The sequence below is a fragment of the Schistocerca americana genome, chromosome 3 (genome assembly GCF_021461395.2).
Source record: "Schistocerca americana isolate TAMUIC-IGC-003095 chromosome 3, iqSchAmer2.1, whole genome shotgun sequence".
Taxonomy (NCBI): Eukaryota; Metazoa; Arthropoda; class Insecta; order Orthoptera; family Acrididae; genus Schistocerca; species Schistocerca americana.
In genome coordinates this window covers 384,455,304-384,476,522 of record NC_060121.1, presented here as the reverse complement: position 1 = coordinate 384,476,522, position 21,219 = coordinate 384,455,304, and the positions used below count along the sequence as shown (strand labels likewise).

The 21,219-nt window shown below is 44.2% G+C and overlaps 1 protein-coding gene across 2 annotated transcripts in view; it reads left to right on the top strand.

Moving 5' to 3' along the window:
• LOC124605786 (monocarboxylate transporter 14-like) overlaps positions 1-21,219 on the top strand; it is a 153,791-nt gene that overhangs the window by 81,624 nt on the left and 50,948 nt on the right. For both annotated transcript variants that reach the window (XM_047137677.1, XM_047137676.1), the window contains exon 2: positions 15,478-15,755. In XM_047137677.1, coding sequence (XP_046993633.1) covers positions 15,504-15,755 — 252 coding nt within the window. In that variant the 5' untranslated portion in view covers positions 15,478-15,503. The remainder of the gene's footprint in view (positions 1-15,477; positions 15,756-21,219) is intronic.

Here is a 21,219-nt window from a genome sequence, read left to right as displayed (position 1 = left end):
CGATTCTCGCGCAATTTGTCTGCTACTTTTGTGCGGATTAGCCGAAGTTCCATGCTCTGCGATCGGAGATCTACATCCACGTAGTACCGAGATCACTGATCTACACGCATCCGTCCGCATTCAACTGTTGGCGACCTCCATTTCGTCTGGCGATAAGATAGTTCCCTCTTACATGATCATTCATCGGTATGTGGAAAATGAAACATCATTGTTGTAGTTAACATAAATTAAAACCACCATTTTGCGTTTGACGGCCAATATAACAACTGTGGGATAATTTTTCGTCTTTCTTCGATTTACTCTCAGTCCATATTTTGCTACCATTAGACTGTTCATTCCATTCAGCAGATCCTGTGATTCTTCTTCACTTTCACTGAGGATAGCACCGTCATTAGCAAATCTTATCACTGGCATTCTTTCACCTTGAATTTTAATTCCACTCTTAAACCTTTCCTTTATTCCCGTCATTGCTTCTTCGATGTAGATAGATTGAACAGTAGCGGCGAAAACTACATCTCTGTCTTACACTCTTTTTAATTCGAGAACTTCGCACTCTTATTATTCCCTCTTGGTTTTTTTACATATTGTGTATTATCCATCTTTCCCTATAGCTTAGCCCCATTTTTCACAGAATTTCGAACATCTTGCACCATTTTACATTGTCGAATTTTTTTTCAGGTCAACAAATCCTATTAATGTGTCTATATTTTTCTTATGTCTTGCTTCCATTACCAACCGCAATGTCACAACTGTCTCACTGATGCCTTTCCTTCCATAAAGCAAACTAATCGTCATGTAACACATCTGCAGTTTTCTTTTCCATTCTGTATACTATTCCTGTCATCAGATTGGATGCGTGAGCTGTTAAACTGTGTGATTATTCTCGCACTTGTCGGCTCTTTCAATCTTCGGAATTGTATGGATGATATTTTTCTGTAAGTCATACGGTCATACATTCTACACACCAACATGAATAAACGTTTTGTTACCACTCCCCAAAATTATTTTAGAAGTTCTGATGGAATATTATCCACCCCTTCTGCCTTATTTGATCTTAAGTCCTCCAATGCTCTTTTAAATTCTGATTCTAATACTAGATCCCCATCTCTTCTATATCGATACCTGTTTCTTCTTCTATTACGTCATCGGACAAGCCCTCCCCCTCGTAGAGGCTTTCAATGTATTCTTTCCATCCATCCGCTCTTCTGCATTTAACAGTGGTAGACCCATTGCACTCTTAATGTTACACGCCTTGCTTTTAGTTTCAGCAAAGGTTGATTTTCCTGTATGCTGAGTCAACCCTTTCGACAATTATTTCGTTTTCGATTTTTTCACTTTTTCATGCAGCCATTTCTACTTAGCTTCCCTGCACTCTTTATTTATTTCATTCCTTAGTGACTTGTATTTCTGTATTCCAGAATCGATCATTTCAAGTATTGTTCCTATTACCCATGGTTTCTGTGCAGTTACCGTCCTAGCACCTATGTTTTTCTTTACATTTTCTGTGTTTGCCCTTTTTAGAGACGCCAATTCCTCTTCAACTGAACTGCTTAATGAGCTATTTATTATTGCAGTATCTATAGACTCAGAGAACTTCAAGCGTATTTGTTCATTCCTTAGTACTTCCATATCCCGCTTCTTTCGGCATTGATTCTTCCTGATTACTCTCTTAAACTTCATCATTACTAAATTGTAATCTGAGTCTATATATACTCCTTAAAATCCAATGTCAGATTTCGGAATCTCTATCTGAACTACGTACCGTAGGTGCAACCACAGCGGAGGGGTATCTGTTGAGAGGCCAGACAAACGTGTAGTTCCTGAAGAGGGGCAGCAGCCTTTTCAGTAGTTGCAGGGGCAACAGTCTGTATGATTGACTGACCTGGCCTTGTAACAATAACCAAAACGGCCTTGCTGTGCTGGTACTGCGAACGGCTGAAGGCAAGGGAAACTACAGCCGTAATTTTTCCCGAGGGCATGCAGCTTTACTGTATGATTAAATGATGATGGCGTCCTCTTGGGTAACATATTCCGGAGGTAAAATAGTCCCCCATTCGGATCTCCGGGCGGGGACTACTCAAGAGGACATCGTTATCAGGAGAAAGAAAACTGGCGTTCTACGGGTAATGCAGGAGTAGGTTTAATAATGAATAAAAAATAGGAGTGCGGGTAAGCTACTACAAACAGCATAGTGAACGCATTATTGTGGCCAAGATAGACACGAAACCCACGCCTACTACAGTAGTACAAGTTTATATGCCAACTAGCTCTGCAGATGATGAAGAAATAGATTAAATGTATGATGAGATAAAAGAAATTGTTCAGGTAGAGAAGGGAGACGAAAATTTAATAGTCATGGGTGACTGGAATTCGACAGTAGGAAAAGGAAGAGAACGAAACGTAGTAGGTGAATATGGATTGAGCCTAAGAAATGCAAGAGAAAGCCGCCTGGTAGAATTTCGCGCAGAGCATAACTTAATCATAGCTAACACTTGGTTTAATAATCGTGAAAGAAAGTTGTATTCATGGAAGAACCCTGGAGATACTAGAACGTTTCAGATAGATTATATAATGGTAAGACAGAGATTTAGGAACCAGGTTTTAAATTGTAAGACATTTCCAGGGGCAGATGTGGACTCTGACCACAATCTATTGGTTATGAACTGTAGATTAATACTGAAGAAACTGCAAAAAGGTGGGAACTTAAGGAGATGGGACCTGGATAAACTGAAAGAACCAGAGGTTGTACAGAGTTTCAGGGAGAGCATAAGGGAACAGTTGACAGGAATGGGGGAAAGAAATACAGTAGAAGAAGAATGGGTAGCTTTGAGGAATGAAATAGCGAAGGCAACAGAGGATCAAGTAGGTAAAAAGACGAGGGCTAGTTGAAATCCTTGGGTAACAGAAAAGATTCTGAATGTAATTGATGAAAGGAGAAAATACAAAAATGCAGTAAGTGAAGCAGGTAAAAAGCAATACAAAGTCTCAAAAATGAGATCGCTTCTTTCACAGCCTGTGAGGGGAATATTTTTGGTACATCGTTGACGATGGAGGGAAGGGAAGTGGTTTAAGCAGCGGGCACTTTGGGCAAAAGGTCATCTACCATCTGTCCTCGTTACTCAGAACCAAGTTTCAGCCACTTCTCTCTCTCTCTCTCTCTCTCTCTCTCTCTCTCTCTCTCTTTCTTTCTCCCTCTTTATCATAAACGTCGGCAATGGCAGTCTGAATTGTATAGGCACTTATCATGATCGTCTACACTAAACCGTTACATTACATCACAACATTCACATATCACAGATTACAAATAAGCATTGCTATCAAAGACTGGAATTACAATAAAGCAAGCATTCTATAACGCTAACAGTTTTCATGAAAACTGTAAAAGAGTTCGCTGTGTCTCATTTCCATGCCACCAGGCTGACCGCTATGAACCACGAAATGGATGAAATTCTCACTTTTCTTGGTGTGTCGAAGGTCGGAGTGTTCAAAATGTTCAAATGTGTGTGAAATCTTATGGGACTTAACAGCTAAGGTTATCAGTCCCTAAGTTTACACACTACTTAAACTAAATTATCCCAAGGACAAACACACACACCCATGCCCGAGGGAGGACTCGAACCTCCGCCGGGACCAGCCGCACAGTCCATGACTGCGGCGCCTGAGACCGCACGGCTAAGCCCGCGCAGCGGTCGGAGTGTGTTCGGCAGTGCTACTGCACCGTCGTCTTTGTTCGGCTGAGAACCACCGCGCAGTCTTAAGGCAAGCATGAGGCTCTGACCCGTGAAATGGCGACATTAGGGCGGACACGCTGGTTCGGCGACCTTGTCTCCCGGCTACACGTTCCCCAGAGCGGAGTCAGTGACCTCGCTCCACCAGACTGCAAGTGCCTACCCAGCACGAGGCGGAGACACCGGGTCAGCAACTTAGCGACTGCTTACGTAACTCTGCAGCCGGTTTTACCCGACACCTATCTCTTGCTGCGGCAAGGCATTCTCTAGCAACGACTTCTGGAAAAATTAAAGCGGTATTTCGCATACACCACGAACTACGATAGGCCTTTGGCGTGTTCAGATCATCACAGTAATGTGGTACAGGTTAGTCCTTAACTGTGGAACCACACTTCTAAAATAAAAACAGGTGGCTAAGCAGAAATTTAAAGTAGTATCAGCACGTACAAATGCCTTCACGTGTATCCACAGATAGAAATCCAATGGACTTAAACCCGGGAAATTTGGCGACCACTCCACCAGGCATCTCCGACCTCTCTGTCTCCGGGGAACCTGGATATCCAGTTATCTCCTGACAGCTATCTCGTAATGAGAATGGCACTAAAAAGCCTGATTTCTCTTATCTTTTCATCGCGGTCCTTACGTGCAATGTACATTTGTGGCGGTAGAGTCATTCTGCAGTCAGCTACAAACGCACTTTCTCTAATTTTCGTCACATTGTTTTGCGAAAAGAACCTCGTTTTCCCTCCAACCTATTCCTGTTTTAGTTCCCGAAGCATTTCTGTAACGCTCGCGTGTTGATCGAACACAACAGTAATAAATGTAGCACCACGCCTCTAATTTGCTCCGATGTTTTTCTTTAATCCAACCTGGTGGGGATCCCAAAATCTCGAGAAGTACTCTAGAATGGGTCGCACAAGTGTGGTATACGCAGTCTCCTATGTGGATAAGCTGCACATTCCCAAAATTCATCCAACAAACTGAAGTCGACCATTCGGCTTCCTTTCTGTAGTCCTTATGTGCTCGTTCTATTTCGTACTATTTTACAGCATTACGCTTAGTTCAGGCATGGGCAACCTCCGTTGCCTCCTTCGCAAACTTAACTTCGGAAGCCATCTCGTCACGTGGCGCTACAGCAGCGCTCTTAGCATATGAAGTCAAAATTACAGCGTCCACGACGTTAATGTTTATGGGGTAAAGTACCAATATGAGTGAAACCCCTTTCCCGACACGACACGCGAACGCGTTTTTGGGAGTACATTCGTCTTAAGTTCACCATATATTTGTTTACATTTATTTAGGCCTCATGAACCTGGCTAACGCCCGCCACACTGCACAACACTCAGGAGTGATGGTCTGCGATTCCATTTCATCTCATATCAGGACCCCTTTGGTTGTCATCCGCGGCGCCCTTACGCCACGGCGGTACGTCGACGATGTTGCACGCCCCATTTCGTTGGCCTTCATCATGAGTCATCACAGGTTTGCATTTCATCGAGATAATGCCCGCCCGCGCACGGCGAGAGCTTCTGCTGCTTCTCTTCGTGGTAGCCAAACCCTATCTTGGCCAGCAAGATCGCCGGATCCCTCTCCAGCTGAGAACGTTTGGAGCATTTAGGGCCCTCCAACCAGCGCCAATTGGACATAATTGGGCATAATATCCCTCAGGAGGACAACCAACAATTCTTTCAAACAGTTCCAATCCGATGAACTACTTGAGTGACTGAGTTTCTCAATTTGCGAAACTCTTTCTCTTGAATAAATCATCCAGTTTTTCTGAAATTTTACTTATTTGTTTGTCTATACTCGTACATCACTTATACCGATTTCCGTCCCATTAGGATAATCCCTTCGGGAAGCGTTGGTTTTTTTCCTAGCGGCCCTCCCACACTTTCCTGGGGCACTCGTGATGATCACCTTATCTGTGATGAACAGTTGCTGTCCAGGACAACGTAGTGGGTTCTCTGTGAAGTCTTCGAGCCACTCAAACATCTAGAAATCTATTCCGTATGCTCTTACCTTCTTTAACAGTCTCGGTGATGCACTGTCTCAAACGCTTTTCGGAAATCTTGGAATATGGAATATGCCTGTTGGAGTTCATATACTGAAGAGCCAAAAGAACTGGTACAGTCGCTTATCATGTAGGGCTACCGCGAGCACGCAGAAGTGCCGCTTCACGACGTGGCATGGACTACACTAAAGTCTGAAGTAGTGCTGGAGGGAATTGACAACATGAATCCAGCAGGGGTGTCCATAAATCCGTAAAAGTCCGAGGGAGTGGAGATCTCTTCTAAACAGCACTTTGCAAGCCATCCTACATATGCTCAATAAATTTAATTTCTGGGACTTTAGTGACAAGCGAAAGTGTTTAACTCAGAAGAGTGTTACTGGAGCCACTCCGTAGTAGTTCTGGACCTGTCGGGTATCGCATTGTCCTGCTGAAATTGCCCAAGTCCGTCGGAATTCACAATGGACATGAGTGGATGCAGGTAGTCAGACAGGATGCTTACGTACGTGTCACCTTTCAGAGTAGTGTCTAGACGTATCAGGGATCCCATATGACTCCAACTGCACACGCCCCACGCCATTACAGAGCATCAACCAGCTTCCATAGCCCCCTGCTAACATGCAGGGTCCATGGATTCATGAGGTTGTCTCCGTACCCACATACGTCCATCGGCTCGATATAATTTGAAACGAGGCTCGTCCGACCGGCAACATGTTTCCAGGCATCAATAGACCAATGTCAGTGTTGACAGGCCCACGCGAGGCGTAAAGCTTCGTGTCGTGCAGTCATCAAGAGTACATGAGTGTGCCTTCGACTCCGAAAGCCCGTATCAATGATGTTTCGTTGAATGGTACCGGATTCCTAATATTAACACTACACTCGCGAAGTGATCGTATGGGAAAATCCCCACTTCATCGCTGCCTCGGAGATGCTATGTCCCGTCGGTCGTGCGCCGACTGTAACACCACGTTGAAACTCACTTATATCTTGATAATCTGTCGTTGTAGAAGCAATAAACGATCTTGCAGCTGCGCCGGACACACGTTGTCTTATATAGGCGTTGCCGACCGCAGCGCCATATTCTGCCTATACTAGTTTCTTTGGTGCTTCTGTGTACATGGTCCGCAGGATGTCGTGCGAGAAAAGGGTAAGCAGAGTTTCCCACGAGAGATGCTTTGTAAATCTGTGCTGATATGCGGACAGAAGCTTTTCTGTCTCAAGGAATTTCACACATAAATCATTCAAGATAGGAGGAAGAAAAGGGTCGGGCATAAATTTTTAACCTGTTTAATGCACATCGATTTCAACTACTGTGTAGCTATCTTCAGTGCAATTTTATCCAGGTCATGTGACTTGTCGTAAAAAAATCGAACATGATACCGCGTTGACATTGGAGATAACCGAGAGTTAACTGAACTTGCTGCTTACATTTCATGCAGCCTACATCTACATCTATAACTACATATCTACATCTACATATATACTCCGCTAGCCACCAAGCGGTGTGTGGCGGAGGGCACAATTCGCGCCAAAGTCACATTCCCCCCCTTCCCCCCCCCCCCCCCCCTCCCCAACTCTGTTCCACTCGTGGATCGCGCGAGGGAAAAAGGACTGTCTGAACGCCTCAGTACGAGCTCTAATTTCCCTTATCTTTGAATCGTGATCACTGCGCGATTTGAAGGTTGGTGGTAATAATAAATGCTCTACATCCTTGGTGAAGATCAGATTTCGGAATTTACCGAGCAGCCACTTCAGTTTAGCACGCCGTCTATCTGCAAGTGTGTCCCACTTCAAACTTTCTATGAGATTTGTAACGCTCTCGCGATGACTAAATGTACCAGTCACGAATTTGCCGCTCTTCTTTGGATCTTCTCAATCGCTTGAATCAGACCCAACAGACGAACAATACTCCAAGACTGGACGAAGCTATTTCCTTGTTGAAGGATTGCATCGCTTCAGGATTCTACCAATAAAACGCAATCTAGAGTTTGCCTTACCCGTTACTTGTGTAATCTGATCATTCCATCTGAAGCCATTTCGAATAGTCACACCCAGATACTTGACGGGTGTTACCGCTTCCAAAGACTGGGAATTTATTTTGTACTCGTACATTAACGGGGATTTTAGCCTTGTTATACGCAGTAGGTTACACTTACTAGTATTGAGAGATAACTGCCAGTCATTACACCACGCATTTATTTTCTGCAAATTCTCATTGATTTGTTCACAACTTGCGCGTGATACTACTTTCCTGTAGACTACAGCATCATTGGCAAACAGTTTAATGCCGCTGTCAATACCATCAACCAGATCGTTTATGTAAATCGTAAAAAGCAGCGGACCTATTACGCTGCCTGGGGCACACCTGAAGTTATGCTTGTTTCTGTTGAAGTCACCCCGTTCAGGACGATATATTGCTATATATATGTTAGTCAGGGCCATTCTTTTGTAGGGATTATTGAAAGTCAGATTGCGTTGCGCTAAAAATATTGTGTGTCAGTTTAAGCACAGTCATTTATAATATTTCTAAGGGGACGTTTCATATGACTAACATAAACCTATACCTTTCACAAATCATTTACCTCACAAAAATCTTCGTTACTCGAACTACTGCAATACAGCGAGCGCCACTACTGCCAGCTAAATAAAAGATTCAAACTACTGAAGGCACTAACTACTGATAGGCATAGTTACCAAATTAAAGATTTTGATAGAGAACAAACAATGTACTTACCTTGATGGTGTTCAAAAGTCATAATATATATAGCAGATCATGACATCCAGTCTTACAAATGTACTGTCTCTGATGGACACACGTCCAGATCATCCGCTCTCAAAATTCCGCCGTCTCTCTCCCCACATCCACCACTACTGGCGGCTCACCTCCAACTGCGCAACGCTACGCGCAGTTAACAGCCAACTGCCCAACACTACAATAGCCAACAACAATGCAAACCAGCCACAGACTGCACGCAGCACAGCCAGTGATTTTCATACAGAGAGCTACGTGGCGGTGGCGTTACCAATATAAGAACCTAAACAGCCTACTTACAGTACTACAGAACTAAACAGGAAGTCGCATCAAATAAATCTACCTACTTACTCCTAAAAGGCCAATTGGCCAGAAACCCTACAGTCAGGATGGATGGCACGCCAGTGATACGTCGTCGGGAAGCAAGACACTTAGGAGTAGTACTAGACGAAAAATGGAGCTTCGCCCGGCACATTGAAGTCACAACACATAGGTCACTAGAAGTACTAAATAACCTTATCACTATAGGGCATAGGCGATTTCATCTCCCACCAAACCTCATCAAACTCTATCACAACACAATCCTTGTCTCCATCGTGGGCTACGGGTCCGGAGTCTGGGATCAAAGGCTCACGACGGTCGTTCCTGCTATGGCCGTGAGGAGAGTGCAGCGGAACATGCTACTGCGCTACTGCGCATATCGTACTTCACCAGGGGGAGCTTTGTTGATTCTCATGGGGCTGTGCCCCATAGATGTAAAAATCAGGGAGCAGGCCGCATGGTACTGGGTAAAAAAGGGGCAGATCGAAAAAACCGGGGACATTATGGGGGTCAGAGTGGGGGATAAAATATCAATTAAAAGAAGGGGGATAGAACTCTGGCAAGAAATCTGGGATGGGGATGAGACAGGGAGAAGAACATACCAACTTTTACCAAACGTCCAAGAAAGATTGAGAATGAAGCATTTTCAGCCTAGCAAGTGATTGCTGCACTTCCTCACTGGGCATGGCCCGTACCCGGTATATCTCTGCCGTTTCGGGAAAAGAGCGACACCCTTGTGTGACTGTGTTGCCGGGATAAGTACACCGGACCACGTGGTCTACGAGTGTCCCCTCTTCGACGACGTTGCCGCTGAGTTAAGGAATTCACTGCCAAATACAGATACCTTCCATCCGATTACGGACCCAATCACCTTCACTATCGTTGATAAATTGGCCAGCGAGGTATCCACCAAAGTTCTGAGAGAATATCATAGGGAGATTGAGTAGTGAAAGAATCAAAACGTGACATCACGCACCACCCCATTCCGCCAGGATGCGCACTGGCCGACCGCCGTGACGATCGGGATCCGTCGCATCCAGGACTATGGGGAGGGTGCGAACTTACCGACTACAGACAAAGCACACTGATTACGACCTAGTAGATAGAATTACTTTTAGGAAATAGATAGTAGGATATTTTTTAAAAGACCTTCAGCGATTTCCGTTAAGGCCAACTCAGTGCCAGGAGCACGCCCACTGGGATTGGCTCGGTGGGCACGGCCAAGAGGTATATCTTCTTACTGGCACACCTGTAACGCTGCAGGATGTAACTGTTAGTAGAGTAGGATAGAGAAGATAGCATGGTAGACTAACAGTAGATCAAACAGTAGGAATACCCATAGAACTAACTTCCCATCCTGTAGTTGATACTAACAATAGGTAAATAGTTTTTCTACATCTACATCTACGTGATTACTCTGCAATTCATATTTAAGTGCTTGGCAGAGGGTTCATCGAACCACAATCATACTATCTCTCTACCATTCCACTCCCGAACAGCGCGCGGGAAAAACGAACACCTAAACCTTTCTGTTCGAGCTCTGATTTCTCTTCTTTTATTTTGATGATCATTTTGATGATCATTGTTGTTGTTGTGGTCTTCAGTCCTGAGACTGGTTTGATGCAGCTCTCCATGCTACTCTATCCTGTGCAAGCTTCTTCTCTCCCAGTACCTACTGCAACCTACATCCTTCTGAATCTGCTTAGTGTATGCATCTCTTGGTCTCCCTCTACGATTTTTACCCTCCACGCTGCCCTCCAATACTAAATTGGTGATCCCTTGATGCCTCAGAACATGTCCTACCAACCGATCCCTTCTTCTGGTCAAGTTGTGCCACAAACTTCTCTTCTCCCCAATCCCATTCAATAATTCCTCATTAGTTATGTGATCTACCCATCTAATCTTCAGCATTCTTCTGTAGCACCACATTTCGAAAGCTTCTATTCTCTTCTTGTCCAAACTATTTATCGTCCATGTTTCACTTCCATACATGGCTACACTCCATACAAATACTTTCAGAAATGACTTCCTGACACTTAAATCTATACTCGATGTTAACAAATTTCTCTTCTTCAGAAACGCTTTTCTTGCCATTGCCAGTCTACATTTTATATCCTCTCTACTTTGACCATCATCAGTTATCTTGCTCCCCAAATAGCAAAACTCCTTTACTACTTTAAGTGTCTCATTTCCTAATCTAATTCCGTGAGCATCACCCGACTTAATTCGACTACATTCCATTATCCTCGTTTTGCTTTTGTTGATGTTCATCTTATATCCTCCTTTCAAGACGCTATCCATTCCATTCAAATGCTCTTCCAAGTCCTTTCCTGTCTCTGACAAAATTACAATGTCATCGGCGAACCTCAATGTTTTTATTTCTTATCCATGGATTTTAATACCTACTCCGAATTTTTCTTTTGTTTCCCTTACTGCTTGCTCAATATACAGATTGAATAACATCGGGGAGAGGCTACAACCCTGTCTTACCCCCTTCCCAACAACTGCTTCCCTTTCATGTCCCCCGACTCTTATAACTGCCATCTGGTTTCTGTACAAATTTTAAATAGCCTTTCGCTCCCTGTATTTTATCCCTGCCACCTTTAGAATTTGAAAGAGAGTATTCCAGTCAACATTGTCAAAAGCTTTCTCTAAGTCTACAAATGCTAGAAACGTAGGTTTGCCTTCCCTTAATCTTTCTTCTAAGATAAGTCGTAAGGTCAGTATTGCCTCACGTGTTCCAATATTTCTACGGAATCCAAACTGATATTCCCCGAGGTCGGCTTCTACTAGTTTTTCCATTCGTCTGTAAAGAATTCGTGTTAGTATTTTGCAGCTGTGGCTTATTAAACTGATTGTTCGGTAATTTTCACATCTGTCAACACCTGCTTTCTTTGGGATTGGAATTATTATATTCTTCTTGAAGTCTGAGGGTATTTCGCCTGTTTCGTACATCTTGCTCACCAGATGGTAGAGTTTTGTCAGGACTGGCTCTCCCAAGGCCGTCAGTAGTTCCAATGGAATGTTGTCTACTACGGGGGCCTTGTTTCGACTCAGGTCTTTCAGTGCTCTGTCAAACTCTTCACGCAGTATCGTATCTCCCATTTCAACTTCATCTACATCCTCTTCCATTTCCATAATATTGTCCTCAAGTACATCGCCCTTGTATAGACCCTCTATATACTCCTTCCACCTTTCTGCTTTCCCTTCTTTGCTTAGAACTGGGTTTCCATCTGAGCTCTTGATGTTCGTACAAGTGGTTCTCTTATCTCCAAAGGTCTCTTTAATTTTCCTGTAGGCAGTATCTATCTTACCCCTAGTGAGATAAGCCTCTACATCCTTACATTTGTCCTCTAGCCATCCCTGCTTAGCCATTTTGCTCTTCCTGTCGATCTCATTTTTGAGACGTTAGTATTCCTTTTTGCCTGCTTCACTTACTGCATTTTTGTATTTTCTCCTTTCATCAATTAAATTCAATATTTCTTCTTTTACCCAAGGATTTCTACTAGCCCTCTTCTTTTTACGTACTTGATCCTTTGCTGCCTTAACTACTTCATCCCTCAAAGCTACCCATTCTTCTTCTACTGTATTTCTTTCCCCCCATTCCTGTCAATTGTACCCTTATGCTCTCCCTGAAACTCTGTACAACCTCTGGTTCTTTCAGTTTATCCAGGTCCCATCTCCTTAAGTCCCCACCTTTTTGCAGTTTCTTCAGTTTTAATCTACATGTCATAACCAATAGATTGTGGTCAGAGTCCACATCTGCCCCTAGAAATGTCTTACAATTTAAAACCTGGTTCCTAAATCTCTGTCTTACCATTATATAATCTATCTGATACCTTTTAGTATCTCCAGGGTTCTTCCATGTATACAACCTTCTTTCATGATTCTTAAACTAAGTGTTAGCTATGATTAAGTTATGCTCTGTATAAATTCTACCAGGCGGCTTTCTCTTTCATTTCTTAGCTCAAATCCATATTCACCTACTACGTTTCCTTCTCTCCCTTTTCCTACAACCGAATTCCAGTCACCCATGACTATTTAAATTTTCGTCAGCCTTCACTATCTGAATAATTTCTTTTATTTCATCATACATTTCTTCAATTTCTTCGTCATCTGCAGAGCTAGTTGACATATAAACTTGTACTACTGTAGTAGGTGTGGGCTTCGTATCTATCTTGGCCACAATAATGCGTTCACTATGCTGTTTGTAGTAGCTTACTCGCATTCCTATTTTCCTATTCATTATTAAACCTACTCCTGCATTACCCCTAATTGATTTTGTGTTTATAACCCTGTAGTCACCTGGCCAGAAGTCTTGTTCCTCCTGACACCGAACTTCACTAATTCCTACTATATCTAACTTTAACCTATCCATTTCCCTTTTTAAATTTTCTAACCTACCTGCCCGATTAAGTGACCTGACATTCCACGCTCCGATCCGTAGAACGCCAGTTTTCTTTCTCCTGATAACGACATCCTCTTGAGCAGTCCCCGCCCGGAGATCCGAATGGGGGACTATTTTACCTCCGGAATATTTTACCCAAGAGGATGCCATCATCATTTAATCATACAGTAAAGCTGCATGCCCTCGGGAAAAATTACGGCCGTAGTTTCCCCTTGCTTTCAACCGTTCGCAGTACCAGCACAGCAAGGCCGTTTTGGTTAGTGTTACAAGGCCAGATCAGTCAATCATTCAGACTATTGCCCTTGCAACTACTGAAAAGGCTGCTGCCCCTCTTCAGGAGCCACACGTTTGTCTGGCCTCTCAACAGATACCCCTCCGTTGTGGTTGCACCTACGGTACGGCTATCTGTATCGCTGAGGCACGCAAGCCTCCCCACCAACGGCAAGGTCTATGGTTCATGGGGGGAGGCTATGTAGGTTGGGCTCAACAAAATATTTTCACATTCGGAAGAGAAAGTTGGTGACTGAAATTTCGTAAATAGATCTCGCCGCGACGAAAAACGTCTTTGCTTTAATGACTTCCATCCCAACTCGCGTATCATATCTGCCACACTCTCTCCCCTATTACGTGATAATACAAAACGAGCTGCCCGTTTTTGCACCATTTAGATGTCCTCCGTCAATCCCTGGAAAGGATCGCACACAGCGCAGCAATATTCTAACAGAGGACGAACGAGTGTAGTGTAAGCTGTCTCTTTAGTGACTAAGTGTCCTGCCAATGAAACGCAACCTTTGGCTCGCCTTCCCCACAGTATTATCTATGTGGTCTTTCCAACTGAAGTTGTTCGTAATTTTAATACCCAGGTACTTAGTTGAATTGACAGCCTTGAGAATTGTACTATTTATCGAGTAATCGAATTCCAACGGATTTCTTTTGGAACTCGTGTGGATCACCTCACACTTTTCGTTACTTAGCGTCAACTGCCACCTGCCACACCATACAGCAATCTTTTATAAATCGCTTTGCAACTGATGCTGGTCTTCGGATGACCTTACTAGACGGTAAATTACGGCATCATCTGCGAACAACCTAAGAGAACTGCTCAGATTGTCACCCAGGTCATTTATATAGATCAGGAACATCAGAGGCCCCAGGACGCTTCCCTGGGGAACACCTGCTATCACTTCAGTTTTACTCGATGATTTGCCGTCTATTACTACGAACTGCGACCTTCCTGACAGGAAATCACGAATCCAGTCTCACAACTGAGACAATACCCCGTAGGCCCGCAGCTTGATTAGAAGTCGCTTGTGAGGAAGGGTGTTAAAAGCTTTCCGGAAATCTAGAAATACGGAATCAACTTGAGATCCCCTGTCGATAGCGGCCATTACTTCGCGCGAATAAAGAGCTAGCTGCGTTGCACAAAAACGATGTTTTCTGAAACCATGCTGATTACGTATCAATAGATCGTTCCCTTCGAGGTGATTCATAATGTTTGAATACAGTATATGCTCCAAAACCCTACTGCAAACCGACGTCAATGATATAGGTCTGTAGTTCGATGGATTACTCCAACTACCCTTCTTAAACTCTGGTGCGACCTTGCGCAATTTTCTAATCTCTAGGTACAGATCTATCGGTGAGCGAGCGGTTGTATATGATTGCTAAGTAGGGAGCTATTGTATCAGCGTAACCTGAAAGGAACCTAATCGGTATACAATCTGGACCTGAAGACTTGCCCGTATCAAGCGATTTGAGTTGCTTCGCAACCCCTAAAGTATTTACTTCTAAGAAACTCATGCAAGCAGCTGTTCGTGTTTCAAATTCTGGAATATTCCATTCGTCTTCCCTGGTGAAGGAATTTCGGAAAACTGCGTTCAATAACTCCGCTTTAGCGGCACAGTCGTCGGTAACAGTACCATCGGCACTGCGCAGCGAAGGTATTGACTGCGTCTTGCCGCTTGTGTACTTTACATACGACCAGAATTTCTTCGGATTTTGGTAAATGCTGCTAGGAATTGTAACTTTGTATGTAACTTCGACCCACTAATGCCTTTAGGTGGTGGGTTATGTTGTATAATATTGGTTTTGATGAATAAAGATAATTTAGAAGAAAAAAAAGTCATAGAACATAAGTTATTGTTAACTATGGAATTATTATGATCAGTGACGACATCCTGTTCTCAGTAGACTCAGATGTTGCACAGTGATTGGTAGAAAAAGAGAAGTATCGTATGACGCGTGGGTGTTGCTTTTACAGGCCGAGATTGAAGCAGCGTGTAGACGATGGCGGTGGACGCAGAGGCAGCGCAGCAGCAGTGGGGGGAGGAGGCGGAGGGGCGGCTGCAGCCCGAGCAGGAGCGGCTGCTGGAGTCTGCGGAGGAGGCGCGGCCCGCGGTCACGGCCAGGGCGGCAGACGCGGCTGGGGGCCACGCGCAGGCGGCCCGCGGGCAGCAGCAGCAGCAGCAGCCGGCAGCACCACAGGCGCCCGACGGCGGGTGGAGCTGGCTCGTCGCCGCCGCCGTCGCCTTCATCTGCGTGAGTACCCGCCCCTATACACTACTCTCCTCGTACCCTCACTGCCTAGAGTTTCACACTCTCTCTCATACACGCCCATTTAAATTCAGGCTACAGAAGTCCTAATATCGTGGTGGACTTCCTTTTGCCGGACGTAGTGCACCAACTGGATGTACCATGCACTCAGCAAGTCGTTGAAAGCCCCTGCAGAAATATTGAACCCTGCTGCCTCAATAGCCAACCATAATTGCGAAACTTCTGCCAGTGAAGGTTTCTTGCACAAATTAACCTCTCCATTATGTCCCATAAAATTTTCGGTGGGATTCGTGTCGGGCGCTCTGGGTGGCCAAATTATTCGCTCTAATTGGCCAGAATCTTCTTTAAACCAGTTACGAGCAATTGTGGCCGGGTGACAAGGCGCATTGTCATCGATAAAAACCCTGTCTTCGTTTGGCTGCAAATGATCTCCAAGTATCCAAACATAACCATTTTCACTCATGATCCGTTCAGTTGGATCAGATGACCCATTCCACGTAAACAAAACTCACACCATTATGGAGCCACCAAAGCTTGCACAGTGCCTTGTTGATAACTTGGGTCAGTGACTTCATGGGGTATGCGCCACACTCGAACTCCGTCTTCCCAACTGAAAACGGGGCTCATCTGACGAGGCCACAGTTTTCCAGTGGTCTAGGGTCCAACAGATATGGTCACAAGCCCAGGAGAGACGCTGCAGGCGATGCTGTGCTACCAGCAAAGGCACTCGCGCTACTTGTCTGCTGCCGTAGCACGTTAACGCAAAATTTCGCCGCACGTTCCTCGTACGTTCCACATTGATTGCTGCGGGTATGCCACGCAGTGTTGCTTGTCCGTTAGCTGTAACAACTTTACTCAAACGCCGCTGCCCTCGGTCGTTAAGTGAAGGTCATCGCCAGCCGAAAAATCCGTCGTGAGAGGTAATGTATGAAATTTGATATTCTCGGCACATTCTGGAAACTGTGGATCTCGGAATATTGAATTCCCAAACGATTTCCGAAATGAAATGTTCCGTGCGCCTACCTCCAAGTACCATTCCGCGTTCAGGGTCTGTTAGTTCCCGTCGTGCCGCCATAATCACGTCTTAAACCTTTTCACATGAATCACCTGAATACAAATGACAGCTGCACCAATGCACTGCCCTTTTATACCTTGCGTAAGCCGTACTACCGCTATCTGTATAGCTGCATATCGCTAACGCATGGCTTTTGTCACCTCAATCTACACCGCATGACAGTTTCTAAGTAACAACTGCCAATTGATGCGGAACAATCGACAACTGCTCCGGAACACCCGACCAGTAATAAGAAAAGGGAAAGTAGAGGGCGAGCGATGATAACCGCTGCGAAACCTGTGCAGTACACTCTGTATGCATTCGACAGTTCATACAGCACGGTGCTTGCTGAATGTTGTTGTGGAACCGATTAGCGCGACTTTCCATGCGGTACGGTAACATGCCTGCAAGACGTCTTTGAGCGCCTATGATCGTGGGCGAGCAGTTGGACGAATCGAAGACGTGGCCACAGTAATGAGTGTGTCCGGAAGTGTCATAACGCGATTGAAAAGGGCCGGTGAAGAAGAAAATGCTGTCCGAAAACATGCCGGTTGTCGTAGACGGATCACCACACCGCAATATGATCGATAGTTAGCCCTAGTGGCGGAAAGGAACAACATCTCACTCCTAGGAAGATCTCTGCTGACCTCGTAACAGCTAACGGTACACGTGTCTGCGACAGAACCTTTTCGCAGTGATTAAATCGGTGGGGATTATATGCTCGGAAGCACGTTAAATGCACCACAGTTCAACCACGCCTTCGCCGAGAAAAAGTTCGTTGATGTAAACACCATGTTGGTTGGGGTAAACAACAACAGTCCAGAGTGATGTTCTCCGACGAATCTCGCTTCACTGTGGCAAGTGATTATGACCACTAGTTAGTGAGGAGAGAGAGGGGAACACGTTTCACACAACGGAATGTTCATGAACATCATCAGTATGGCCTAGGCGTTATGGTGTGAGCAAGCTGCAGATCTCTGCGCGAGGTACCTTTAAGCAAAGAGGTATTGCACGGAGATTACTCTCGATCATGTCCGTCTTTTCACGTGTGTGGTAGGTCTCGACGTTCTGTTTATGGACGAGAATACACGCCCACACAGGACCGCTGACGTGTCGGACACACTGCAAAGTCAAGATACTGAACGTACTAACCGGGCCTAAACCCTATAGAGCAAGCCTATAATGTTCTTTGCAGACGTGTTTCACAACGAACACCCCCTCCCCGACAGTGAAAGAACTGAAAACCACCTTGAGAGAGGAGTGGGACAATATCCCAAAAGACTACTCAACAGTTTGCCAGTCAGCAAGAATAACAGGCACAAAATGTGTATTACTCCTCGAGGAGGGCATATTCCTTACTGAGAGTCTGATATCAACTTTTATGTTGGGATATGAGGATGGTATATGTTCTTTCGGACATGTCCGAAACAACAGATAGTTCTTTCAAATATGTCGGAAAGAACAGATACCATCGGTGACCATGCAGCTCTCTTAGAATGAAATGATAATTAAATCAAGACCCTAAGCTGCGGCGAGACGTTGATATATATCACCGGGGACAGTTGAAAATGTGTGCCCCGATGCATAAGGGACTCGAACCCGGCATCTCCTGCTTACATGGCAGACGCTCTATCCATCTGAGCCACCGAGGGCACGGAGGATAGTGCGACTGCAGGGATTTATCCCTTGAACCCTCCCCGTGAGACCCACAGTCCCAACTTAACAGGTAATAGGTAACAAGTTAAAACTAAATGCAGATAAAACAAATTTAACTAATTTTTCTCTTATTTCTTTATTGTCTGTTCTCATATAGGTAAGAAAATCACTTCAATTTACTTTCAACTACCCTAGCTTCAACTACTTTTGAAAATAATTAAATTTAATGTCTTTTATTATTAATTTTGGATCTCTAATTCCAACTACCTTTGCAAAAACTATGTATTAAATTTATTTTCTTACATTCCCCTTTTAAAAAATAGTGAATTTGAACTGAAAAATATATATTATAGTAGAAGTATACTGTATGTTCTGGCTAACTTTTTGGTGAACTAGTGAACGAACTCGTGAGTGAGCTAGTGAGCCAAAGTGAGCCAATACATACAGAATACTTCTACTTAGCTAACAATATGAACAGCCCTCTTAGGTTGTTTACAGATGATGCTGTAGTTTATCATCTTTTAAAGTCGTCAAATAATCAAAACGAAATGAAAATAATTTAGACAAAATATGTGTATGGTGCGAAAAACGGCAATTGACTCTAAATAACGAAAAATGTGCACATGAGTGATCAAAGGAGTCTGGTAAATTTCGGTTACACGATAAATCACACAGATGTAAAGGTTGTAAATTTAACTAAAGACTTAGGAATTGCAGTTACGAATAATTTAATTTGGAACTATCTCATCGATAATGTTGTGGGGAAAGTAAACTAAAGATTGCTATTTATTAGTAGAACACTGAGAACGTAAGAGGCCTATTAAAAAGACTGCTTACACTACGATTTTCCGCCCGCTTCTAGAGTAACGCTCAGCGGTGTGGGATCCGCATCAGATAGGATTGACGGAGGAAATGGCAAAAGTTCAAAGAAGAGCAGCTCGTTTTGTATTATGATGAAGTAAGAGAAAATGTCCCACGGGTATGATACACGAATTGGGGTGGCAATTATTAAAACAAAGGAGTTTCTCATTTCAATCACCAACTTTTGTTAACGCCCACCTACAGAGGGATAAATTATCATCGTAATAAAACAAGAGAAATCAGAACTCGTAGGGGCAGATTCAAGTGTTCTGTGCTCTGTTCGAGAGTGAAACGACAGAGAAATAGGTTTAAGGTGGTTCGATGAACGCTCTGCCAGGCACTTAACTGTAAATTGCAGAGTAATCATGTAAGTATACGAGGGTATAGAGATCTCTTCTGAACAGCACGTTGCAAAGCATCCCAGATATACTCAATAATGGTCTTGTCTGGGGAGTTTGGTGGCCAGTCAAAGTGTTTAAACTCAGAAGAGTGTTCCTGGAGCCACTCTGTAACAATTCTGGACGTGTGGAGTATCGCATTGCCCTGTTAGAATTGCCAAGTCCCTCGTAATGCACAATGAACACGAATGAATGCAGATGATCAGACAGGATGCTTACGTACGTGTCACCTGTCAGACTCGTATCTCGACGTATGAGGAGCCCCCTACAACGCCAACTACACACATTCTCCACCAATTGAACAGTCCCCTGCTGACATGCAGGGTCCATGGATTCATGAGGTTGTCTCCACACCCGTACAGGTCCATCCACTCGACACAATTTCAAACGAGATTCGTCCGACCAGGCAACATGTTCGCAGTCATCAACAGTCCAATGTCTGTCTTGATTGGCCCAGGTGAGGCGTAACGCTTTGTGTCGTGCAGTTATCAAGGGTACACGAGTGGGTCTTCGGCTCCGGAAGCCCATATCGATCATGTTTCGTTGAATGGTTCGTACGATTACACTTGTTGAGGACCCAGAATTGAAATCTGCAGCAATTTGCGTAAGGGTAGCATTCCTCTCATGTTAGGCGATTCTCTTCGTCGTCGTTGGTCCCGTTCTTGCAGGATCTTTTGCCGGCCGCAGAGATGTCGGAGATTTGATATTTTGCCGGATTCCTGATATTCACGGTACACTCGTGAAATGGTCGTACGACAAAATCCCCACTTGATCGGAATTTCGTAGATGCTGTGTCCCATCACTCGTGCGCCGACTATAACACCACGTTCAAACTGACTTAAATCTTGATACCCTGCAGTTGTAGCATCAGTAACCGATCTAACAACTGCGCCAGACACTTCCTGTCTCATATAGGCGTTGCCGCCCGAAGCGTCGTATTCTGCCTTTTTACATATCTCTGTATTTAAATACGCGTGTCTACACCAGTTTCTTTGGCACTTCAGTGTAGATGTAGATGAATAGTAGAAGACAGTGACTGCATCCTATAACCTTTTTAATCCGACATTTATTCCTTTGTATTCCATACCCACTGTTTCGTATTAGTTCTTAAACACATATATCTTCTTTCCCTGTGGGGTATACCTGTTATTCTGAGGCGTTCGGTCATCTTGCACCACTTTACTTTGTTGAACAGTTTTGAGAATTCTACAAGTTCTATGGAAGTATCTGCATTTTCTTAAGCGTCGCGTCCATTATCAAGAGTAGCGTCCAAAGCCGCTTTTGTAGTCTCTCTACTTTTATTTAAAGCTAAAGGTATTCTCAATTTTCTTCGATATTCTTGAAAATTGTCAGGACCGTGTTCCCTGAGCTGCATGTACACCTTCCTGGTTTGATGAACATTGAAGCACCCTATTGCACATCAACGGAAATGTGTGGGACTATTTGGAGTAATTTTCTGTTCCATGTGCTTATATAAGAT